Here is a 25917-nt window from a genome sequence, read left to right as displayed (position 1 = left end):
AATATCACCTTTATTGTAATGGCGTTAAAACAGTGTTTCTAGTGTCAATGTTCATTTGAGCGAACCCGTTCGGCAGATCCGACAAAAAGCATCGGGAATTTATAGCAATATCACATTTATTGTAAATGTAGGGGTCAATACCCTACCATCCACATGACTCGGCAGGAAATTAATTTATAATTACAATGTACCTTGCAACATAACAATGTTGAAATAGTAGAACAAGCGATTTATGTGAATCAATAAATTTTTAACAGAAAGCTAATTTAGCAAAATAATTATTTTAAATAATTATTTATAATTTACAAAACTCATGATATGCACAAAATTGTTTATATGAAAATCAATCGTACTAATTATTAAAACTGCTTAATTGACTAAAAATTAAATTCAATTTTTTATAATTTACCAATAATCGTGATTATCAAAAATATCCAAATAGTTTATGCAGCATTTTCTATTGTATCGAATCTGTATAAAACACTCAATTACATGACATCAATATGTCAGTCAGTTATCAAAGATTTAACCGTAAGGTTATCGTTCCACTCCGCCCAATCGACTGCTTTCATTCTGCTAAATTATAATCTGTAAACGTATCTGTAATAATTAAATTATTATTTATTTGGAAGGAGATAATAAATCCAGCCAAACATGTCGTTAGAACAGATTGTGCCATTCGGCAGACCCGACAAAAAAGTGAGTGTCATTTTTTTTCCAGATGCTTCGTCCATATTAATGTCATTGGATGCAATGAAAATTTGTTACAAACTTGTATTCTGCTGTGGATGAATAAATTGTGCAAAAATACTATCAGACAAGTGTGGCCACATTTTGGGGGTTTTTATAGTGTTTCATCGGTGCTAGTGACCTGTGATCTCGTGGAATCTTTTTTTTTTATTAAAGCGCGTACATTTGTTCGATAATATAGTCTGTCTAAACTATAATATATTTGTGTGGACGTGCAATAGTTTCGAATGATTCTGCGCGAACGTTCGTTGACGTACAGATATATTATCTTGGTCCGGACTGGTTGGTGCGGGAATCTCGCGTCTTAGTCAGTATTCATAGAAATGTACATGGTAACAATACTACAGATGACATGATCAACTTACGGAAGTTCATTGATGTGCTCCCTTTTTCAGTGTATTTGAATCACATTGATTCTGCTTTTTTTGTAATTTTATTCCATGAATCGGGTTTATTAACATTTGAAAAATTGTGGTTACGTGATAGGCAATACGAATTTTTTTGTATCGATATTATGTGTCAACTGTTGACCACTCAAAATCTAGATTGTTGGTCTAAACGGGAATTTGTAGGCTTCTGTGTGGGAAATCCTACAAAATCTTATCTGACAAAATTGGTTTGACGACATCTATTATATCGCGTAATGCTTTCTTGTTCATTGGTTTGTATTGGAGTACTTTCAAGTTATACCCGCCCTTCCTTCATCAAACCGTTCATGTTCACCGAATAGTCGAGGCACGTCAACATTAAAGACTGGGAGAAATAAAAGGAATTGGCGGAGGCCTTCATCCATCAGCTATTTAAAAATAATAAATTAATTTTGTAGCATAAGTAAAAGTATTAAGTAAGATATAAAGTAAAAAGCAAACTACCACATTCATTTCTCTACGTTGCCAACATATAGCGCCATCTTAATATACAAAGCCAAGTAAAGAGCATATTTTTTTGCTCAAGCATATTTTCTGATTTCTGATTTTCAGATTTTGAGACGCAGGATTTGCACCCCGCTTCAGAGGCTGTTGCGGATTTTTTACAACGTTTTTATTAGGTCGTATTCTTATTTGTCCGGTGGTTGTTTGTCCGATACAAATCTTGCAATCGATTTTTAATTAACTTCCCGACTAGCTAGACATTTGAAACTTTTAGAATATATCATAACACGATGCCAACGCATTTTTTAAATACTTTTAGCCATCTTTAAGTTGAATTAAATTCATTTTCAGTTAATACTGTTTTGTATGAAAAGTTATTTCGGAAAAAGTCCGTAATCCAATCCACTGTTATTGATTGCTAGGAAATTATTAATATATACGTGCGTTACTATTGAAATCAATATGAGTGTCAAAATGACATTTCAGTATTATTTCTATCAAATAATTTTTCTTTTGATCGTTTAAGCTAGTCAAGTCAAGTTTATATGATTCAACACAAAATTTAAAAACGTTGTATATAAAAAGTTCTTTTTATCTTATAATTATTGTGTTATCCTTTTTACATAAAATGGTTAGGTATTTTGAAAGCCCTGGCCAACACAGAGATGTGCTAATTAAATATGTTCTAAGTTCAAAGGCGAATTTGCCTACAAATCGCAACGATACCTAATTCTTACCAATTACATTGCAGGCGGATAAGGACAATGCTGGCGGACCGGTGGTAGATGGGAGCGACCAGTCCGATGTGGTGCAACTCGACGACGAGCTGGAGGATGTCTTCTCGTCAACAGAGAAGGACAAGTTCACCATCTCGCAGCTCTCAGAGCAGTCTGATGAATCTGCGCCGCGGAGATCTAGTGTCACCCTCGAGGACTGTAAGTGTAGTTATTTATATAAGAAATTAATTTTACACCTCGATTATCAGGGACATAGATTGCTTTGATGTTTGTTGTGAAATAACAAACAATTTAATCAAATCGGGTAATATCATTCATGGTGGATCTATATTGATTCTATATTCATATTATATTCTTCTTCGACCATATCCGCTCCTCGGTTAGAGCATGTGGACACCGCACGGCGCGTCCAAGAATCTAGAATCCAAGAAGAACGGTTCATTCGGTTACATGTAAATTGTACGTATGCAGCTTACCATACCTAATTCAGTTTACCGTGAGCTGTTATATATGAAATAGATAGCCGTATAGCATTGAGATGATGCGTTGTTCGTAGAGCACGATATTTAGCAGCTTTCCAAGACGCCGGAATTTATATACTTACAGTGGAATATGTACACATAAACTTATAACTAAAAAGGAATGATTATTATTTATAGTAAAATGTCACTCCATCAAGAATTAACACTGAAAATCATTGATAATAGAGTCTGTTATATTATTATATTAGGTTGAGCAACAACATTTTTGTCTTGAATCCTTTAAAATTATAGTATTTTGGTATATTTGGCGTAAAATTATAGTATTTTACATTTTTCGCGGAATGCGGAATTAAAGTTATAGTATTGTACTTTAATTGTATTACGGTTGGCATCACTGTATTAGTACCTACATTTTAAAGTTGTATCGGGTCAGGGAGTTTCGCAGGAATAACGTGCAATGTACGAGAATGATTTCTATTCTGATTTAATATGTTATTGTCGAGCGTTGATTGTAAGATGCCATAAACTTTTTGAAAGATGAGAAATGCGGTTATGAATGTAGGTACGTAATGCACCTAACTATAAACTCTCAGCCCATATACCGGAGTAAATAAATGTTCTGTTTAGGTGCCTAGCTGGTGAAAATAATATATTCATGACCCGTACTATATATAGATACATATGCCAAAAATAAATTAAACGTTACCTACGCAAAGTTTAAAACCCCCGGCTAACGAGAAAGGCAGAATTGTAATAATTATTTACGTATAAAACATGAAAATTCGGTTCCATGATAAAACAGAACATGACAAAACAGAACAACGCTAAATATAACTATGACCTTTCAGGAAAAATATAAATTTAATATTGAAATTATCCTATCTCTATAATGTTGTTAGATTTTTAATAGCACGGATTTTCAATACGCCGTAATAAATCAAATTATATACCTACTTTCTGTATTCCTAATCGCTAGAAAGCCTTAAATAAACTGGACTTTGTCGGTAAGCTTAGGATAATTCATCTTAATCAATATAATATATTCAAAATGATTACGTGATTAGTTACAATAAAATAATGACCTAACCTAACCTAAATAGATTCCACAAAAATTAATGTTTCATTTTTCCCCTCTGGCTGTTCTGTTTTGTCACTGTTCTGTTTTGTCATGTTCTGTTTTGTCATTTTCTGTTTTGTCATGTTCTGTTTTGTCCGGTTACCGAAAATTCCTTTCTTTGTTCAATAATTAAATTGTCTGATTTTTTCGTTCTCAGAATGAGTTCGAAAATGTGCAGTATAAAACGGAGGGCAGATAAGAAAGCACAAAAAGAGAGAGAGAGAGAGAGAGAGAGAGAGAGAGAGAGTGTCTTCGTTCAAATGAGCAAAACAACTGCCACCTATGATGATCTGATTTTAATTTATTTTAATAAATATAGAAGGTTGGCTTAAATCAAGCCAAGAATTGAAGACAAGAATGTACTTTCCGACTTCCAGTATTCTTTAAGAATTATTCAGGTTTCGAATTGAAACCATTTCACAGATGGCGCCGGCCCAGTAAATGCTTATTCAATCGCACCCAGGTCTCATAAAACTTCTCCGCCCATGTGTGTCCGGACTGATCATCCCAAGTTCATTCGTATACAGGGCAAGCCCATTTTACTAGAGATTTTCATGTTTTCTTTCCGTTTACCAAATTTCTTGTAGACTTGTGACGTATCCGCCACATTATATTATCATTTTACACGTTCAGGACATTTCTTTCGAATAGGAAACAATGCTTTTTGTCACCGATGACTCGGAGCGTTTTGTAGTCAGAGAAATTTTCGTGTTACTAGATACGAGTAGCACTATGGATTCCAGATGTTTTACATAGTCCAGAATAACACTGTATTGTTGGTCGTTTGTATATATTGTCTTCTGATTTATGTTTCAAATTTGTGTACAGTTCGTTGTTAGCAGTTACGAAGGAGATCAGTTAAGTGAAATGGTTGGTTTCCTCGAATGAGTCATTCTTAACTGCTGTATTCCCATGTTATTGCATTGTCGATGGTGTATGTGTTACGCCGAATGTGCGAAATTGACTATTACATGAAATGGGCAATATTTTGCCTAAATCATGAAAAATGCAAGCCCGTTGCGTTATTCATGAATTAGGCAAAATATCTGCTGAATGCGTGAATTCAGCAGTAGTTTTTTTGCCTAGTTCATGCATTGGTCAAATTAGCTAGTAGCGCTACGGTGGTGTTTTTTGCAACTAAACCAAATGTGTCAAATCCTCATGCATTGGTCAAAATAGATGGTCGCCCTCCGGTGGTGTTTTTTGCAACTAATCAAACTAACCAAATGTGTCAAATGTCATTGATTATATAAAAATATACCAATCAATAACTATAATGACGTTCATATCCATTTACTATGCCCAAAAAAATCTAGAACTATAATATAATAATGGAAGAATTTTATTAAAAGGTATTTTCGCGATTTGATTCGTACCTGGGTATCAATCGTGCAATGGTCGATTGTTTGTTTGTGATAGTATGATTTGATAGTTTGTTGACAATTGTTAGCTAACCCCAAAATGGACATTCAGTTGAATTCAGAATTACAAAACCTAACCTAACATAACCTAATAATAATAATATTACATTGCGTCCAATTATAACTAATAAAACTATCCGTATTAAATTTACTTTTTCTACTGTCATGTCGACAGTTTAAGAATTCCATACCCTGGCGAATTCACGCACTCGACAGATAATTTACCTAATTCATGAATAAGGCAACGGGCTTGACTATTGCATGAATTAGGCAAAATTTTGCTCATTTCATGTAATAGTCAATTTCGTACATTCGGCGTAACATGCATAACACCGTATATTATTTTGTTCACACCACGTCACTTTGTATGGGTAAACGTGAATTTTAGAGAACAGTCGTTCTAATAAAAAAAATACTGATACATCAAAAAATGTCAATACCTAATTAAGTTTTTCAGCATTCAATATTATTTGATTTAGTAACAGATTATTTAGTGGAAAATCATTGTAGGCGTAGAGTTTGGAGCTGTAGTCTGCATGGACGATGATGAAATGCAGTCGCCAAAAGCTACGTGGATGTAGCCGCGAAAATTGCCTCTGCCTTGCTTATCAGAAGATACGTGAGGTTTGTCAAGACAGATGATTTTATTTAAGCTAGTTCCTTATAAAACATGTGGGGAAAGTGAAGGTTGACAAAACATCAACATGGCTTTTAATACGTCATATTAGTATTAGATAATTAAAAAAAAATATCATGTGCCATTTTTGATTAAGCTCGGAATGTAAACATGGCTATCAGCACGCTAGTTGGTGATTTATCAAAATGATGGCTAAGTGTCATTTTGTAACTACAATTATTATTAGTAATTAATAATATTGAAGATGTGTGTAGTTTCTCTGGTTTCTCGACAGTTGACCTTGGCCAAGGTCATGATTAAATATTTCCAATAATAATGCCGATTATTTATGGTTATGTATCTTTTAAATTAGTGCTTCTCAAACTTTTTCTTACCACGGCCTCCGAAATCAAAAAAATAAATCCATGGCTCCACTCCTCAAAAATTTTAGTCTTTAGTGACTAACAGTACTTTATTTAACATTAATTATTATTATAGGTACACTTTTATTAAACATAATAGAACATTACATCTACTTGCTTGTAAAGCAAAAATTTAAAAAAAAAATGACTTAATTTATTACAGCTACAGCCTACAAAAACAATTTAACGAGAGGGGGTGATAATACATAATAAATCAATATCCGGCACAATGTTTGAAATGTTAAATCGCAGGGTTTGCTCCAAAGTCTCCGTTGAAAGACACAACTTGTCTAACAGCTATATACCACGTTTTTAAATTTTCTGTTGAATCATATAAACTTGACAATTCTATGTATTAATAAATATACAATACTGAAATGTCATTTTGACATTTCATATTGATTTCCATAGTAACGCACGTATATATTAAAAAGTTATTTGCTAGGATCCCCTTAGCAACCAACAATAATAACTTTCCATACAAAACAGAATTAACTGAAAATGAATTCAATTCTGCTTAAAAATTGCTAAAAGCATTAAAAAAATGCATTGTCGTCGTTCTGATATATTCTATAAGTTTCAAATGTCTAGCTAGTCGGGAAGTTAGTTAAAAATCTTCAAACGTCCAATACAAATCTTGGACAAACAAGAAAAAAATTATACTGGACACACAAGAAAAAATCTGTACCGGACAAACAAGAATACGAGCTAATAAAAACGTGGTATCAACATTTTTGTTTCATGTTCAGTCACGCTGTTATCAGTACGATAAATTGTAAAACGTAATTCTATCATCAGAACTAGTAGATCACTAAACGTAGATGTGGGTAGTTAACATAATTAAGGTGCAGGGCATAACGATAATCATTTTTTGAAGAATGATTATCAGCCACTCGCACAGCTCGTTTTGCACCCACGTTTGATAAAGAGGCAGTCTGTGAAGCCATGGGCCACGGGATCGAATCCGTGGTTGGACAAATAAAGTAGGTAAGTTCAATGGGAGTTTAGTATGCAAAAAACAATTTTGCCGCTGAATGGTTAACTACAATTCCTTATTAATTCCCTTAAGGCTATACCTCAGTTGAGGCATGGTCTAAAAAGATCGTGGCTAGGCGATGCGCGGATTGTGCAAATGACGCGTGCCGAACGAAATATAATTTGTCATAAAAATCCAACATGCGTCCATTTAATGTTATGTTTATTGTTGTATTACTAATAATAATAGTATATTCATTGAAATGTTTTCTTTTTTAAGTATATACGTAAAGTTTTTTAGACATCTTTACGCGATTTAAGAATATTTTCATCCGACGCCATGACAAAACAAAACGACCTGCGGACACCTCGGCTGTCTGTCTCCGATAGGCGACTGGTGAGAAATTTCGTCGCACCTACTATGAAAATTATTTGCCGTTTCACTGAAGTATGCTCTTAAGTTTCTAGTAAGAAGGTATTATACTGTATGTAACGAAAAGTTGTATTCATTTGGTTTGCGACTTGCGACTAAATATAAATAAAATAATAATTGTCAGTCACATTCAAAATGATTTCCAATGTTGGACCAATCTTAGAATAATAAACGCTCTTACTTAATACAATTAATGATTATTTTGGACGACAATTAAACGCGTAGTTATCATTGTTTTAAATTAAAGTGAAGGCGTTTAGTGGATAATCTTTGGTTGCCGACTGCTGATGTGTCCTCCTGCGGCGCTAATTGAAAACAACTTAATGCCGCCATAAGCAATGCCAACGATCTTTTAATTTCTAATCATTCAGAAAAAAAATCTGTCATTTAAATTGTTTCAATTGGAACTTTTTATGCAGAGCGGAACCGACGTACGCGACAACAAACCCGCATGTAGGTACTAAGAACTATGCTAAAAAATGTAAAAGACATTTTAAAATTTTACAGTAAAGCAAAGAAATAATTCTCGGATGAATGAAATTCTAAACCAGTGTAAATAAATTTACCTCTTCACGCTTTCTGTTATCCGGATCATTCCTTTATATTTTCAACGAGCTGTTGCTATGCAGTCCGTACTTTGAGTTTTACTCGTGTTACCGGAGTGTAGCAATTCTCGGAAATCAAATACATAAATATTACTAAACATTCTACATTATTATTATTATTATTATTATAATTATCATGCAGTGAAGCGAAGTGATGTCCCATGTGGGTAGGCAGATTGAGCGTCGCTTGGGGGCGGCAGTTACTCGAAGGGCGGCAAATCGAGGAGAATCATTTGGTATATATAGAAATAGCTACGTAAGCTGAGTACCTACTTAATAACGAAGATAATATCTTTCCTTATAAAAAATCAGCTCACTGGTTGGAAAAAAAGTGTATTGATTAACATAAAAGGTTTAACAAGACTGTAATTTTTTTGTCAGGTTCGGAATGTGTAAAAAGCCACTGTATTACCAACGCCAAAAAATCTCACTTTTTGAGGTAAATATCTATAAATTTAATTTTGTATGTTTTCGTGATATATATTTTGTTAGTAGGTATCTAATGTATCCATACAATACATTTATTATATATTAGAGTTATGAAAGGATGATAAAAAATACTGTATAAAAATGGAGCGGCATTTTGGCGCTGCCTAGGGGCGGCATTTTGTCTAGGAACGTCACTGTTCTAAACAATAACTTATTTTTGAATCCTTCACAACGTACAACGCCATTTTGACTTTGCAACTTCGATAATATATAAAATGCATTTCAATAATTCTTCAAAACATAGTATAGGAAGGAGAAAAGAGTTGCAAATTGCCCTTAAACGGAAAATATGTAGGTACCTACCAATTAAATTCGTTAAATTAAACAATAATAAATTAAACGCCATAAACAATTAACTGGAAACAGATTTGTGCAATTTAATTTAATTAATTGTATACTTTGTGAAGTAAAATTTTACCAAAAGTAAATGTGTCTCAATTAGGTAAGTATGTACCTAATTAAATAATTACTATCCAATTTTCTTAAGGGATTACGAACTGGTTAGTAAATATGCTGTTGGTAATGTAAAGTAACTTTTTAAAGGGTTTTTATAGAGTGGATGTTATATTGACAGATAATTTTACGGGAAAAATTTGTTATCCATTCGTCCGACCCATTATATTCTTGCACTGGATCTGGATCAGACACACGTTGATTGCAGCCACCGGAATGAATCCGCGATCTGGGACACCATACACGGTCTCTTTACCAACCGGCTACCGTGAGTGAAAAATTTGGTAAACATTAAGTTCGATAATCGAGGTTTTCAAAAGTCCTTAGGTTTGGTCTTCTGCATAATGAAATTGTGTTTATTTAGGATGAAAAGTATTTACTTAGACATATTGTTTTTTTCTGTAGCCCACCGCAAGAGAAGCTTCCCTCATGTTCTGAGTCACATAAGATCCAGGACCCCGAAGAGGTCTGGCAATGCCTCGAGCTCTACCGCTGCCGCTCCAGCCGGGTCCACTAAGAACAAGCTCGAGTACTCAGGATCAACCATTGAGGAGCAGCCGGATCAGGAGAGTCCTGCAGACCAGCCACTCGTCGATTCTTCAGAAATCAGAGATGACTTTCCTGAAGCAGCTGTAAAAATAGCTGTAACAGTTACAACTGACGATGAAGAGAATCCTTCTAAAGCTGACTTACAGGTTCGTTTTCTAATTCCATATTTGCATTCAAAATTTAGATAAGTATGTAGATACAAAGTTTATAAATATCAAATATTAGTAGTACATTATTGGGTGATAGGTATAACTCTATCTACATAGGTACGTAAACTATACAAATATTGAATAGGTATTTTGAGGTACAATTTTAATCAAATAAATGGGCAATCATTTACTAAATTCGATTTACTATTTTTTTTCGATAAATCCCAGGGGTGCATTTTCTACTGGTTAAAGGCGGACGTGCTCAGCGTAGGTCAAAATAGAGCTTTTATTGCATTTTCAAACCATGATCCTGGACATTCCTTAAACGTTATAGATAATCTATTTATATAATTTTGAAGCCTTGTTATCCTTTATATTTATTTTAAACATTTGATGACTGCAAAAAGTATTTTTATTACATAAAATAGTGTTCTTTTAAACCTCTCACTCTAATGTTTTAGAATATAGTCATATTTCAGTACGTCCATGTGCAGCGGTGTTAAAATGTTTTACATTTATTAATTTTTAAACGCATTTATAAAAGCATTAGTATAATTTATGACGAGATTATTTTTGTAAAATATTTACGATAAAAAATTATATTGATAATCTCTGTGATCCCAAATTTGACAAGAATTAGGCATTTTATTATTCAAAAAATGGGCAAGTTTAACACATTTGAAGATAATTCTAAAGATACTGGTTATAAGCTATGTCTTTGACCATTCAAGTGTGATAAATATACTACGAATAATGATTGCTTTATAATAATTATTGACCAAAGAATAAGGTAGTGTTTTTTTGAAATACGCCATTTCTTTTGTCATTCCCCAGTGGCTAAGCGACAACATACGGCCGTAGCCACAAATTGACAAACTAAAATTGAAGTAGGGAGTAAGATTATGTTAACGCGCGTGTTTGAACATGTACCTAACCGAATTTATTTTTTATTTTTTTAAACGGTACATGTTCAAACACGCGCGTTAACATGATCTTACTCCCTACTTCAATTTTAATTTGTCAATTTATGGATACGGCCGTATGTTGTAGCTTAACCACTGGGGAATAACAAAAGAAATGGCGTATTTTAAAAAAACACTACCTTATACTTGACCGTGCGTCTCTACTTCCGATGAAACATTCCAAAATTATTCCAATATTCCTCCAAACATAGTCAGTATTTTTTCAGTTGTAGTATTAGAATACTTCTTATTGTGCCATCCCCTAGCGGAGGTCGGCCACCATCAAGGCGATCTTATCTTTGTCGTCTGCTACCTGGAACAGTTCAGTGGAGCTGCACTCGTCCCAATCACGGAGGTTCTTAAGCCACGAATAGAATACAATAGAATACAAGACACCTAAACATTAAATGTTTTTAAGTATATTATTTACAACATTCAAATAGTTTTTACATTTTTTTTACGGACAGATCTTGGCCTGGACTAGTATTTACCTTATTAAATCTTATGTATTATTATTATTTTTAGCTAAATATGTATGTAGGTAGGTACCTAGCTATGTAGGTATAGTATAAATCTAGTCAAGTACCTTTATTTTGTGGCACAAGGAATAAAACTATCCTTTCCTTCATCGACTTTCAGGTTTATTACTGAAGCCATTATTGATAGATATGGTGAGGTTCTCACATGGTGATGTAAATAATAATTATTTCTTCTTCTAGCCATCTGCGTTGGATTCTCCAGTGGAGGATAGCTTCGGAGCTCCAATCGACAAGCGCGTTCAGTTCGATCCACAAAAACTGGACGCGAACAAGAAACGACGGAAAAGGTAAGTTTCTATCGATACTTATAATTGAATACCTACTAACTGAAAAACATCGACGATTACTTAGGTATATTCAGATCATGGCCTCCACATCCAGACACGGGTTCCCAGTCCATGAATTTTGGTCAGCACCCGTCAGCTCCCACCGATTGCTAAGGGTAGCATGATGTTCCACAGCAGAGTTTTCCAACTGGTATCCCGCGGAACCCTAGGGTCTATAATATAATAAAAATCGAAAAATACACAGAACACGTCGCGCAGCTACATATGTACATTTAAATGTTAATATACGTGAAATAAAATAGCGCCGCAGGCGACTTTCTTTACTATCCGTGGAGTAAATTAGCAGTGTATGAAAATGTTACTTTTCATCATAATTGTTTAATAGTAACTGATAACCTCTTCGAAACAACATGACCCATGGGTTAGGAATCAATAATTTTAAGTTATTCGTAATAGTGATAATACTTATTTTTCGTTTTACACCTTTTCTGGAAAACAATTTCCAAGTATCTAATGATAATAAATAAAAGATCTGATACAATAATTATCATTTAATTAAGAGAAAAACCTTTTAGTTGATATTCCGGAAATATATTTATTTGGAAAACGCTGTTGTACATAGGATAAAATAAATTAGCTGTTAGAATGATGATACAAGGGGATAATCCAATATGCCTAATAAAATAATATTTGGGTGGACAAATCAAAAGGAATATTTTGTAAATTCGCTTTTATCGTCTGTTAACAACACTGTTAGTTGGCCTGTTAGATAGTACCAATGACTTCTACTACATAAATGAGGTATAAATATATAAATGTAGGTATATAGGTACTAATTGGTATGTAAAGCAATTATGATTGAAAGGGATGTATGTAGGAATGTTTTCTGAACCACGACGATAGAAGTTAAGCTGGATTAATAATTCAAATTCGTAATTATATGAATGGCATATTTTCAACAATAACAATTGTTATTAATTAGAGTTGAATCTGTATGGATCTGTATGAATGGTAGTTTTGGGTAGCCTCAAGGGAAGGCGAAGCAGAGGAAGAGCGTCTGCGCGATTGAGCGACCAAGTGAAAGAGCTGACTGGGGGGCACCATCCACTCTGCCCTGAGAGAAGCGGAAGATCGAGAAGGATGGAAAGTCTTGGTCGCTCAAAGGATGGTGAAATTTAAATGTGGTCACGATCCTCAGCTATGAGTGCACGACCAAGAAGAAGAGAGAAGAGTTGAATCACGATTTAGATGGGATCTTTTTTATCGTTATGAAATGAATCATTCGTAAAAATATGAAATAATAGCAGAAAACATAAAATTTTGTTAAAATACATACAAAAATTGCAAATCAATCGTTGGGTGTGCCAAAACGATAGTTATTATTAAAAAAGTTTTCCAGTTTAATGTTACTATCGCTTATCGGTTAATCCCCCCGACCATACTAAATCGAGAATTAAAAATATAACAATAGTTAAGTTAAGTAGGTGTAAAGAGTTTTATAATATTTTTGTTGAACAAAACCAATTCGAGAAATGAAATCAATTTATCATAAATGTAGTCAGTAAGTAAATATGTCTACATACGCTGTGCGGCCCTGGGTTCTTAATTCATTTTTCTTAGGTATAGGTACCAACATGGTCCCCACAAGGGGGAGCTGACAGGGCTCTAGCCTAGGGGCCCCGGCGTGGCGGGTCAATCAGATATGTGAGATAAACACACATCACAAATTCGCTCTAATAGTAAAAAATGTCGCCTGCAGCGCTACTTCACGTAGGGGTTATTAACATTAAAAAAATGAAGTTGTAAGATGCAATTTTTGGTTGTTTTGTATTGATACTCGACAACTCCATAATTCAAGTAAATGTATTAAAACTACAAAAAATTGCAAAAAATTAACTTTGAAAACGCTTCTGCCAAACTTAGCGATAGGTTGAGGGGCCCGCTTTAGGATGTGGGGCCATAGGTACCTACCTATAGTTAGGTAATATATTATCTTATGATAGTTGGAGATAATGATGTCTAATACTACCTTCATGTAGGTATGTATATCTATTGAAATATGAAAAAATAATATAAGTAGTGGTTAAAATTTAATGCATTCTTTATATAGGCGACGTGCTGTTTAATAGATCCACAACCTTCTCTAAGTAGATTTTATATAAGTAACGAAAATAATCTTTATAACCTATTTTATATAATAATATGTAAGTACTTACTTACCTATAACACAGACAAATTAACTAAAATATACTAATTGATGTTACTTTAATTAACTTAGGTAATTAATTAAGTTAATAATAAAATGACATTCAATATACCTACACAGGTAAGTAGATACTTAATTAGGTAGGTACCTACTCGTAAATACTAGATAAATAATAAAAATATATTATTATTACTAAAATAGCTATGTATCTATAGGTCCGTAATTATATACCTAGTATACAGAAAAAAATAGCCATAGTTATATTATATCTCCGCAAATTAATTGGTTCGTATACCTTTTCGATTATTTTACATAAGCTCATTGAAATGCTGCAATAATTATTGTTATCAGTTAAAAACGTTCATATTTAATAATAGTAAATGTTGTCATACTTTATACTTTTACAGTTTATATTATTTACTAATTGTAATAGAAAGTTCATATACGGTAGTCAAATTATGGATTAGGTACCTACTTATAATAAAATACCAAGCAATCATTTTCACGTAAGTACCTACTTAAGTTTTTAATGACAGTAAATAATAATTATTGAATGAAATTATTTTTCACTTACCTACTAGTAGACCAGGGAACAATTTGGAAAGCACTTATAGAAATAACATACTTGTGAGAACCTCAGAAACATACATATTAGAAAAAAAAATGGACCGAGTGAAAATATTCCGATTAAATTAGTAATGTCATTTTATTGATCACAAATCAGATTGCTTCCTGATTGGCGGAATTTAAAGTACCTCAGTTTAAACGTAAATATGTATAAGAATCATGGACAGATCGATAGCTTAGAGGCCAAAGCACTCACCCGGAAAGTGAAGGACGTGAGTTCGGGTACCACTCGGTCCAACTTTTTTTTTAGAATTTTTTTCTGATGTATTCTTCTGAGGTTTTTCAAAATTATGTTATTTCTATAATAAAGAATCAAACATTCTTAAAACCTTGTGCAGGTACCCATACTTACCTATTCAATATTGAATAAAAAAATAATATACCTAGGTAAAAATAAAGATTTTTTTTAAAACTCACAGCGGGATTATGTATGTTCAATAAAAGAATGTTACATTCTTAAATTTTATGAATTATTCGTTAAAAAATATGTACTTAAATAAAGAATTTATTACATATTTTTTTAACATAATTTTCACTGAGTAAGTAGGTACTTATTTACCGCTATTATATTTCGTGTTAAAATGTTTGACAAAATTTTATTATACCTATTCTTGCATCGGTACCTACCTAACCTAACCTAACAATTGTTTTTTAAAATCATTTTAAGGTATCTAAACTGTGATATTTGTTATAAGGAGATTATAATAAGTAGGTACTTATGTTAAAATAACTACACATTAGTTCAATGATACTCAACCTTTTTTTTCTTCGGGCCAAATACATATATTTGTAAAGTAACGCGGGCCGCATCACTACTGGTGTGACGAAAAAATCATGAAATCTCCCCTTTTTTACAAAATATTTTTGAGATTTTAAAAATTATAAACTAAAACAGAATAATAATATACATAGGTATCTGTTCGTCAAAAATTACAATAATGAAAAAAGTAAAACTAATAAATGTGCGTCGGGCCGCAGGTTGAGTATCACTGCATTAGTTAGTGATATTCTGTTAGGTACTCTTCTGCCGAGGAAACATCAATCGTTTTCAGGGGTACCTTTTTTGTTGACTTGTAAAATTTAATTATGTTTTCTACTGATGATGTTTTATGGATGACTAATATTTTTAATATACACTTATTTCTTGTCAGAACGTTTCTGAGTTTGAAATCATTTTGTGTCAATCAATCTCATTGAATACCTATGTGGAAGGGAGTAGATATTAGATAATAATATAATATAGGTGTATCATTGCAAATTTGTTTTTATATTATTATTAACACGATGTAATTTTACTTTTACTAAGTGTTTAGGTATTATACCTATCCTGTTTTGTTGTACCTACCTAAATCCTAGCCCGTATAGTATTTAGATTTAACTAAGATTAAGCATTGGAGCCATTGGAATAAGCACATTATGAATATAAATAAAATGCTAGATACTTCATTTTCAATTGTATCTTCTGGGTTTCGATCTCGCTTTACTATTAGCGATAATTTAAAACGCATTGTTAATAAGTGGTTAAATTGTATGTTGTACTAAAACTAAACTATATAATGAAAATACACCAGACAAATATTACAGATTATTTTTTATAATATAAAGCACTTTGGTACCTGTTCTGAAAATCTACTATAGTCAATTTTTATTGGATGTAGCGAATCTCTCATTCACGATGAGAGCATCTATAAATAATAAAATACTACACTTAGGTGCTTTAAATAATATAGTATCCTATTTTTCATGTAGGTAAATACATAAATGTTATCTGCGGAGGGAAAACGACACAGAACAGATTAATAATGTTGTGTTCCCTGGAAAGCGACAATAATATTCGTGTTCACGAAGGTACAAGTTATGTTGCCGCCGTTGTGGGTACTCATTAGTCAGCTCTCACATCTAAGCTCGTTCGACTGCAACGTATCGAATACGTCGATGTGAAACACACCTTATCTTATGGACCTTCGCACACTGCTGGAACAAAATATTTTAGTTTAAAAAAAAAAACATCTGGACTCTGGAGGCACATGCAATTATTTTCACCCGAAAAACAGCCCAGGTATATTCCTGGACTGTTGGACTTCGTCATTAATTTTGGCTTGTAGAGTGACATCACTGTCTTCGCACGGCCTTGATATACGCACATAAGAAAGTTGCATGTTGCGCTTAGTTTTGATTTATGACTATTATCCCAGTCGAGACGATTTTCAATGTGCGACTGGGCTTATGGTCACTGTGGTATTCGGTACCTATGCAAAGAAATTATTGTCACCAAGTACCCGAACCAGGTCTCACGGAGATCGGGCCTTGCGCCTGGGGAGGCGTCGCTCCCTGGAAATGCCTCGCCACATTGAAAATCGTTTCGACTGGGATAATAGTCATAAATCAAAACTGAGCGCAACATGCAACTTTCTTATGTGCGTGTAGCAAGGCTGTGCGAGGACAGTGACGTAACTCGGCAAGCCAAAATGAATGACGAAGTGCGATATTCCGGGATTATACCTGCGCTGCATGTCGGGTGAAAATACTTGCATATAGTTGCATGTGTCTCCAGATGTTTTATTCCAGCAGTGTGCGAAGGTCCATAAGATAAGGTGGGTTTTGTGATAACGATGACGTCACATCGACGTATTCGACACGTTGCTGACGGACAAGTGTGAGAGCCGGCTAAGGCGACCGGCAACGTTTCGAGGATGGAAGACACAAGAAAACCCAATAGGCTCCTCTTACGAGGCGAGTTCAGATGTGAGAGCTGGCTTAATTATACAGTGTCACCTTTCAGCAACAAACTTCCCCATCCTTAGACTGAAACCGCATATTGTGGTTTTGAACCGTGTGGCATATTAAACTTATGATTTCTGTTCATGGAAATATGTAATATGTTTTCGCTGCGTATATGTATATTTAAGGTATACGGTCAGACGCTTATGGATTTATTGACAATTTCCACGAAGAAAATTTATAAGTTTAGTATGTCAGGCGGTTTAAAACCACGTGCGGTTTCAGTCTATGGATGGCCTCTTATTATTATTATTATTCATATTCTTTATAATTTTGTGTGAATGAAATTTTATTTAAAAACTTGCAATTATTGTGGTCTGTTTAAAAATGAAATGTGATCGATTAGAAAATTAATACAGGTACTACTTAAACAGTAAGAAGTTGCATTTAAGGTTAAATCGTTGAATCGTGTTTAGCCGTGGAAAAGAAAGCCTGTTGGGGGGGGGGGGGGGGGTAAGGTGTCTGAAAACCGTGAAGCGGTAATCGAAAAAACAGTCCTATTTACAGGACCAGTGTTGCCAACTGTCGCTGACAAAAACATGTCAGATGTGGTACGAAAACAAGCTATTTGGCAGGAAAAAATCGCTAGATTTTGTGAAAATAAAATTTAAATTACCTTTTTTTGCCTATCGAAAAACTTTGTCCAAAAACTGGACAAGAATTGGTATACAGGTAAAAATCACACCACATTTTCCCAGAAGCTCATTTCAAAATCGACAAAAAAGTCCTATATGTTGTCAACGATATTCAAGTTTCGTTTCATGTTTGAAGACTTATTTATTGTAGGATAGAAATAAAAAATAGGTACCCTTAGTCCGGCAGTACTTTTTCAATGGTCAGTTCTAAAGTAGCTAATAAAAAGCTAGGTACATCGTCACTGCTCAAAGTGCTAGCTTCAGTTGCATTCTTATTGAGCACTAACAGAAGCTCATGTTTATGGCAACATCTTTATAAGCACGCACTGTTAAGGTTAGTACCCACGCACGTTCTTGCTCGACGGTTTTGCTCGATCAAACATGTTGGCTTGGAAGCATGTTCGTCGTTGCGTCCACACACTCGAGCAGCTCGACACAAGATGCGCAGTCAAAGCGCACATGTTGAGTCATGTTCAAGCGAATTTCTCTCGAGCATCGAGCAAGAATTACGGACTTTGAATCTTTTTCGCATCGAGTCGTTTGCTTGATATCGAACAAAAAAGCATCGAGCGAGATGTTACATACGTTTTTTTTGAATTATTAACAACCATGTCCTTGCTTTTTCATACAAGGTGATTGTTAGTAATTTTGAACAATCACAAACACTCAGGCTTTGAGGAAATCGCATAAATATCGTGTCCTCACCGGGATCGAATCCAGAACTCTCGGGTGAAAGGCCAACGCCTTACCCACTGCACCACGAGAGCCTTAAGACATGTTCGAATGAGCGTAAAACCATCGAGCAAGAACGTGCGTGTGTACTTAGCATTAGAATATTACTATACGTCACATTTACATAATCTACATTAGCTGTTGGAACTTTTAAAATCCACTCTTTGAACAGGAAGTTCTACAGCCATTCTGTTCGGAATCGCTGTTGGTATTGTGTTTTAGGTATTTTATACGGATTGCTTAATTATCTGCATACATTAAATATAATATGAAGGTACCGCATTTCAAAAATATTTACAAATTTCAGTTAAACTGACACAGACTGTAATTTTATAAACGCGGAAATTCGGAATAATATTTACGTTCAACCGACGACTAATCTTTCTTTGACCAAGTAATAATAATTAGATATCATAAAAATAACTGGGAGAAAACATTTGTTTGAAATATCAAACAAATAATTAATATATCTAATAACTGAGTAATAACCTACGATAATATAATATAATTAGGTAACACCAGAGAGTGGAATCCCCGATAATCGTCAAATCGATGCTATTCATGCCTAAGCACACATTAAATTATATCCGATACTATTTATATCACTATAACGCCTTGAATGCTCTTTTTTATTTATCATATCAGGTACCGACCTACCTTCATTAAGTTTCTGATGGTCGGAAACTTGGTGTGCAAGAAAATAAATAAACTAAAAATCTAGCTTATTTTCAGTACATTTAAAGCTGTTGAATGCAACAAAAACGCCATAAGCTATATGCGTTTTTTGCAAGCTAGATAGATGCATATTGAAAAATGCTAGATCTGGCAAGAAAAACTTGTTGAAAGAAAGTTGGAAATGCTGTACGAATTTTATTTTGTATTTTGAAAATATTTCGTAATTGTTTTGGCAATCGGCTTTTGTATTTTAAATCAAAGTAGGTATTTATTACCTAACCGGTGTCAGGATCTCCCCAAATTATTGTTATACTGTACCTACTTACAATTGATAATAATTTAACAAGCTATGTTTTTTATTCGACGAATAATTCACAAGATTTAAAAATGTAACATTCTTTCTTGAACATTCATAATTTGTAAAAAAACTCAAAGAATTATATCATCATCATCAGCCGGGGTCAATCCACTGCTGGATGAAAGCCTCCTCAAGCTTCTTCCAACTCTCTCGGTCCTGTGTCATTCGCTGCCACGTATTTCCGCCGAACTTCATCAGTTTGTTAATCCAGCGGCTTTTAGGGCGACCCTGTGGCCGTTTCGTGCACCTTGGGTACCATTGGATGACGGCATTTGTCCAGCGGCCGATATTTCGGCGAGCAATGTGCCCCGCCCATCTCCATTTCAGCTGTTTGGCAACGTCTATTTTAAGAATTATATAACTACTAGAAAAAATCATTTTGAAAAAAAAATTTACGATACCCAGTTGGATTCGAACCCGCGCCTCTTGGGATTCGCTCCCATGCGGTCTAGAATGTTACATTCTTAAATCTTCTGAATTATTCGTTGAATAATAAAATAGTTGATATTGATAATTGTCGAGCTTACATAGAAATAACTGTAGCGAGTATCTGAACTGAGTCCGGTGAGTGAGTAATCAACTTTGTGCCACTTTTAAGATAGTGAACAAAATCGTGTCTTTAACCTAAGTCTTAGTGGTTCACCTTTCACAAAACACTCTTGGTATTTATTTTACAACGTTTTTCTTAGCTCGTATTCTTATTTGTTCGGTGGTTCTTTGTCCGGTACAAATCTTGCAATCGATTTTTAACTAACTTCCCGACTAGCTAGACATTTGAAACTTTTAGAATATATCAGAGCATGATGCCAATGCATTTTTTTAATACTTTTAGCCATCTTTAAGTAGAATTGAATTCATTTTCAGTTAATTCTGTTTTGTATGAAAAGTCATTTCGACACCATTATTGGTTGCTAGGGGTCTGGGGTCCTAGCAACTAAATTATTAATATATACGTGCGTTACTATGGAAATCAATATGACATTTTATTGCTTCATTTCGTGATAATTAATATTATTTATGATTACTATTTTAATTATCTTGTTACACACTCAGGAAAAGAGCCGCTTATTGGAGCGCTGCTGGTTTAACATGTACCCTTGAGACCGAAATGAATATAATCATAATAATACTTACATAAATATAGCCTCAAATCTTAATGAATAATCATAATAATAAATTGTGTTGCATCGGCGCGCGCAACTTCCGTCACACGCCAAACGCTCTGATCTGTTTTGCCAAACGCGCCTAAAGATATATAACTTCAAAAAAGCTCCCCACCCTCAGTTGGAACGGAATTACTGATTTTGACTAAAAAAAGGTCTCATGAATTACTTTACATTTTTATTTTGTCTAAAAAATGGCCTCGTTAATCATTTAACGTGTGATTTTTTGAAAATGCAGAAAAGTGTTACGCGTACTATAACATTTTTTGCCGAAATTATTATTCTTTAATCTATGGCAGGAATACAATAATTTTGGAGGTTCTGTACTATATATAATTCCACTTTGAAAATATGGCAACACTGACTGGATTTCTCAATATTGCAAAATGGAAAACATGGCAGTGCACAGCTTGAATGTGCTATATACGAGTACCTAAGCTGCGACCGGGAACGTACAGTATCTACTTTCATTTAATGTTACTACCCTGCGGAATTATAAATAATGTGTAGGTACCTACATATTATTATATTTATGTAGAAAATAGTATATATAATTAATTTAACCTACCTGCATAATTATTTTGACAGACAAACGTATTTCTTGTCTGCATATAATGTGGTTGATGAACAGTATTAACCCGAATGCCAAATAGAGATTAAGTCAAAACGACAATCAATAAATATTTCGACCCTTTTTATCTATGCAAACAAAAGTATCAAAATAATAATAATTTTCGTCAAAAAGAGATCCAATTTTGGCATGCCATTGCGGTGCTAAGGCACCTCAGTTGAGGCATGGTCTAAAAAAATCGTGGCTAGGCGATGCGAGGATTGCGGGTCGCGGGTGCAAATGACGCATACCGAACGAAATATAATTTGTCATATAAATCCAACATGCGTCCATTTAAGAGCGTACATAAATGAAACGGAAAATAATTTTCAACTATATGAAGAATGAAATTACGGCCGCATTGTCATTCGGAGAGCGATCGTCGAGGCGTCTGCACGTCGATTCGTTTTGTCATGAAAATATTCTTAAATCGTGTAAAGATGACTAAAAAACTTTACGTATTTACTTAAAAAGAAAACATGTCAATGAATATACTATTATTATTACGAATATAATAATAAACATAACATAAAACGGACGCATGTTGAACTTTTATGACAAATTATATTTCGTTCGGCTTCCGTCATTTGCACCCGCGACCCGCATTCCGCGCATCGCCTAGTCACGATCTTTATAGACCATGCCTCAGCTGAGGTATAGCCTTAATGTTCTGTTTATTGTTCTATTAGTAATAACAATAATAATATATTCATTGACATGTTTTCTTTTTCAAGTAAATGGGTAACGTTTTTAGTCATCTTTACACGATTTAAGAATTAATACCCCCGTCGCCATCACGAAACAAATTGACGTATTCACACCTCGACGTTCGCTCTCCGAATGCCAGCGAGTCCAAAATTTCGTCGCGCCCATAGTTGGAAATTATTTGCCGTTTCACTGAAGTATCGTCGTAAGTAAGCGTCATTAGTCAGAATTACACATTAATCATGTCGTATACAAAGTATATGACATGATTAAACTAATTAAAGATTCAATGGACCCTAACTACACCTCACCAGAGATATTTTTTGTTAGGTATCTTAATAGATTTCGCGCGGTCTTCTTCCTTCTTTCCTTGTCGTTTGGGGATGATTGCTGAGGCTATTCGCAAGAGATGATATTCTCATCTACATCGGCGAAAAAAGGAAAAAGAACACGCGGTGGTAACACAAAAATCTATTACGATAGCAAACAACCGTGAAAATCGCAAACATTATAATATGGTAGGCACTTTAATTATTTTTAAATTCCAAAACTTCAGATAGAATTTTAGAAAAGTGGCACGAGGCAAACTTGAAATGTCAGCTGTATTATAGTTTCCGAGTGATTGCCAAAACATTTTCGATCAATTAATAAATACATTGCAAATTAATAGAATCTTCCTTAACACCCACAGTGGCCGGGCGGCTTAAGCGTTGGACTATAACGCCGTGGGTCCCAGGCTCGAATGATGGGTCTGGCTAGTACACGTATTGTTTTCAAATTTGTGTGTGAGTCAGGGTATGGACCTAATAGATTGAGCAAGTGGCTGACATCCATTTCTCGTAAAAAACAAAATCAGTTAATACAGACCTCTACTCTGTGGAGGCTCTTATGATCCTATTAGGATCGGACATGGTCGGAAAAAAAATCTTCATTGGTTGATTTTTTTCTCTTCTAATTTATTCGCCGTTAGCAAATATGTGGTGTACTTAAGTTACATATAGTTTTATTAATTATTATGAATTGACAGTTAACACCGTAAAAGATATTAAATACCTATTGTAAGTTATCTATTTGCAAGCAGGTAAGCATCGGGGCAGGATTTGAGCACGTATGAGTGTCGGGTTAAAAACACACGGCGCTGCTTTTTCCAAAGAACCGTCTGAAACTCTAGCTTTTGCGTTAACGTGCGTTTGCTCTGCGTTAATGCCTACAATAATTATTACGTTAATGAATCTACAAAATATACAATGATCAGATTTTAACGAAGTATTTGGTGGTGTGATTTAGAAAAGTAAAGTATTGAAACTACGTATCGATATCAAATAAAAGTATTGATACGATTAATTATTGATCATCGATGCCGAAATATCGACAATAATAAATTTAAAGAAAAAAATATGTAGTTTTTTCTTAAATACAACACTTATAAAGTGCAAATTTTGTCTTTCAAACATTAATTTGTTAGTCAGAAGTTTTGAAATGATCGTTAGTTTAAACACAAACCCATGTATGGGGAACATGCGCCCATTATTATAGCCGTCAGGTGTCGTCTTTTAAATGATTTTTTTTTCATTTTTAAAGTCTATTACTTTATTAGTATTAACGTTTTCAGCTGTTTTGATAATGACTGTGTCTAGGAAAAAGGGCGTAACCCTCGATTTTTCGAAAAGTGCTTTTTATTAGATATTAACAATGTACCTATACAACTAAATACACGTTCTAAGCCGCAAAGTAAAGTAAAGTAAGTAAAGTAAGTAAGTAAAAGGAAGTAAGCCGCAAATGCTGAATAATTATCTAAATTCAGGTTTTAGTTGTTGATGCAAAGACTGCAAAATGTTGAAAATGTCCCTCTGAGGCGGACGAAACCGATCCTAATTTATTGATTAAAAGTGTAATAAGTACAACAAAAAAGTGCGTTTAATTAAATTAAACAACAATTATTCGTTGAATAAAAAAAATAGTGAAAAGTATTAAATTATGAGCATGCGCAAGTATGTTAAGACTAAAATTTGTAAAGATTCCGTACGCTGGATAGTAAATAATAGTAATCATTGTAAGTAAGTACTTATTATTGGTACCTACAGAATAAACGTAGACTTCGGTATCCCTTAGAATGAGGTGGTGAAGGGAGGTTGAAGTAGACATAGGGAAGTGGGGCTTCTTGGAGACGCCCAAGATCCATATAGCGTCATAGTGCTGATGCTGATGAGAATTTCTCACGAACTTTCTATAAGCGTTCTTACATAATAATATTATAATGACGATATACGATATTACAAAAAAAAATAATGTTAATCACCCAGTAAAATAATATGGAAACATGAGTGTGATTTCCCCATATATAGTTAGATTGGTAATTTTCTACCTACCTACATAAGTACTATTTATTTACTAACTTGATAGAATACTATTTTTTTTAAATATTATTTCACACATATTGTTCACAGATATTTCACAGAAAAATGGATTGCAAACCATTGATATTTCCTTGGATTATAGGTACTTTTAATCGTCAACGACCAACGTGATAGGTCAGGAAATTGTTGGTTTTATTCACTTTTATTTATCGATGAAACCGCACCTTAAAAGATTCGGTACAGTTCGGTTATGAGGAATTCAGCGAAAAACACATTTTGAAAATACCCGATATACTGGATTATTTGTTAGATTAACCTAACCAAACCTAACCTAACCTAACCCAACCTAACCTAAACTAACCCAAACTAACAAATAATCCAGTATATCGGGTATTTTCAAAATGTGTTTTCCGGTGTATTCCTCATAACCGAACTGTACCAAAGATTCTTTTGGTGGTAAGCATTTTCTTTTAATTAACTGCCTGCCGCTCTATTCAGTGCAGCCACCCATGCGTAGAATCGACCGTATAATAGCCGTAGATCAAACGTAGACGCGTAGAGGGGAGGGGGTACAATATATTATGGCGTATTTTATCTAGCCAAGTTAATACATGTATTAACTACCCACTATAAAACATTTTAAGATGCCTAATTGAAATTGACGCCTTCCCCGTCTTCCAAAATAATCTAGATGTACTAGACAATTAATATAAATACAGGTTATTTTATACGTTGTTTTGATTTTATTTTGCTTTCATTTTCATTGGTAGGAAGCACTTTAGTATTTTGATTTATTTGGGACGTTGGATATTTATTATGGAGAATTCAAAATCACAACGAAGTGCTATGGTTGTTAATTTTTGTTATCAAAAATACCTTAATATCGTGAGAAAAGAAATAAGTATCTTTATATCTAAAACACAATAATGAGTGACGACACATGAGAACAGACGATTTTGGAAAAAGAAAATCCAAGAATAATTGAAGCGCCTAGTTTCAAAAGCCCCTAAAACGGGGTTTGAAAAATTTTGAGTTAGATATGTATTTAGATGGATATTTTTGTTACCTTCGCCCATCCAGAACAAAACAACCATAACTGCTAATTCATAGTTTCGAGAAAATCGCAATTGAAGTTTTTCAACCATTTAAAACACTCTTTTCATATCAATTATCTCAGGTATGAAGATATTTTTTTTGTTTCCACAGTAAA

At 34.0% G+C, this 25917-nt stretch overlaps 1 protein-coding gene across 4 annotated transcripts in view; it reads left to right on the top strand.

The window, feature by feature from the left end:
* The window catches only part of Ae2 (anion exchange protein Ae2), a 253028-nt gene that overhangs the window by 169191 nt on the left and 57920 nt on the right, over positions 1 to 25917 (top strand). For all 4 annotated transcript variants that reach the window (XM_085942315.1, XM_085942298.1, XM_085942307.1 and 1 more), the window contains exons 2-4: positions 2374 to 2557; positions 9778 to 10067; positions 11752 to 11858. In XM_085942315.1, coding sequence (XP_085798441.1) covers positions 2374 to 2557; positions 9778 to 10067; positions 11752 to 11858 — 581 coding nt within the window. The remainder of the gene's footprint in view (positions 1 to 2373; positions 2558 to 9777; positions 10068 to 11751; positions 11859 to 25917) is intronic.

Source organism: Rhyacophila brunnea, unplaced genomic scaffold (genome assembly GCF_057557595.1).
Source record: "Rhyacophila brunnea isolate RB1 unplaced genomic scaffold, BYU_Rbru_1.0 scaffold_1, whole genome shotgun sequence".
Lineage (NCBI taxonomy): Eukaryota > Metazoa > Arthropoda > Insecta > Trichoptera > Rhyacophilidae > Rhyacophila > Rhyacophila brunnea.
The sequence above is the reverse complement of the archived record's forward strand: the minus strand, read 5'-3'. Positions and strand labels throughout refer to the sequence as shown.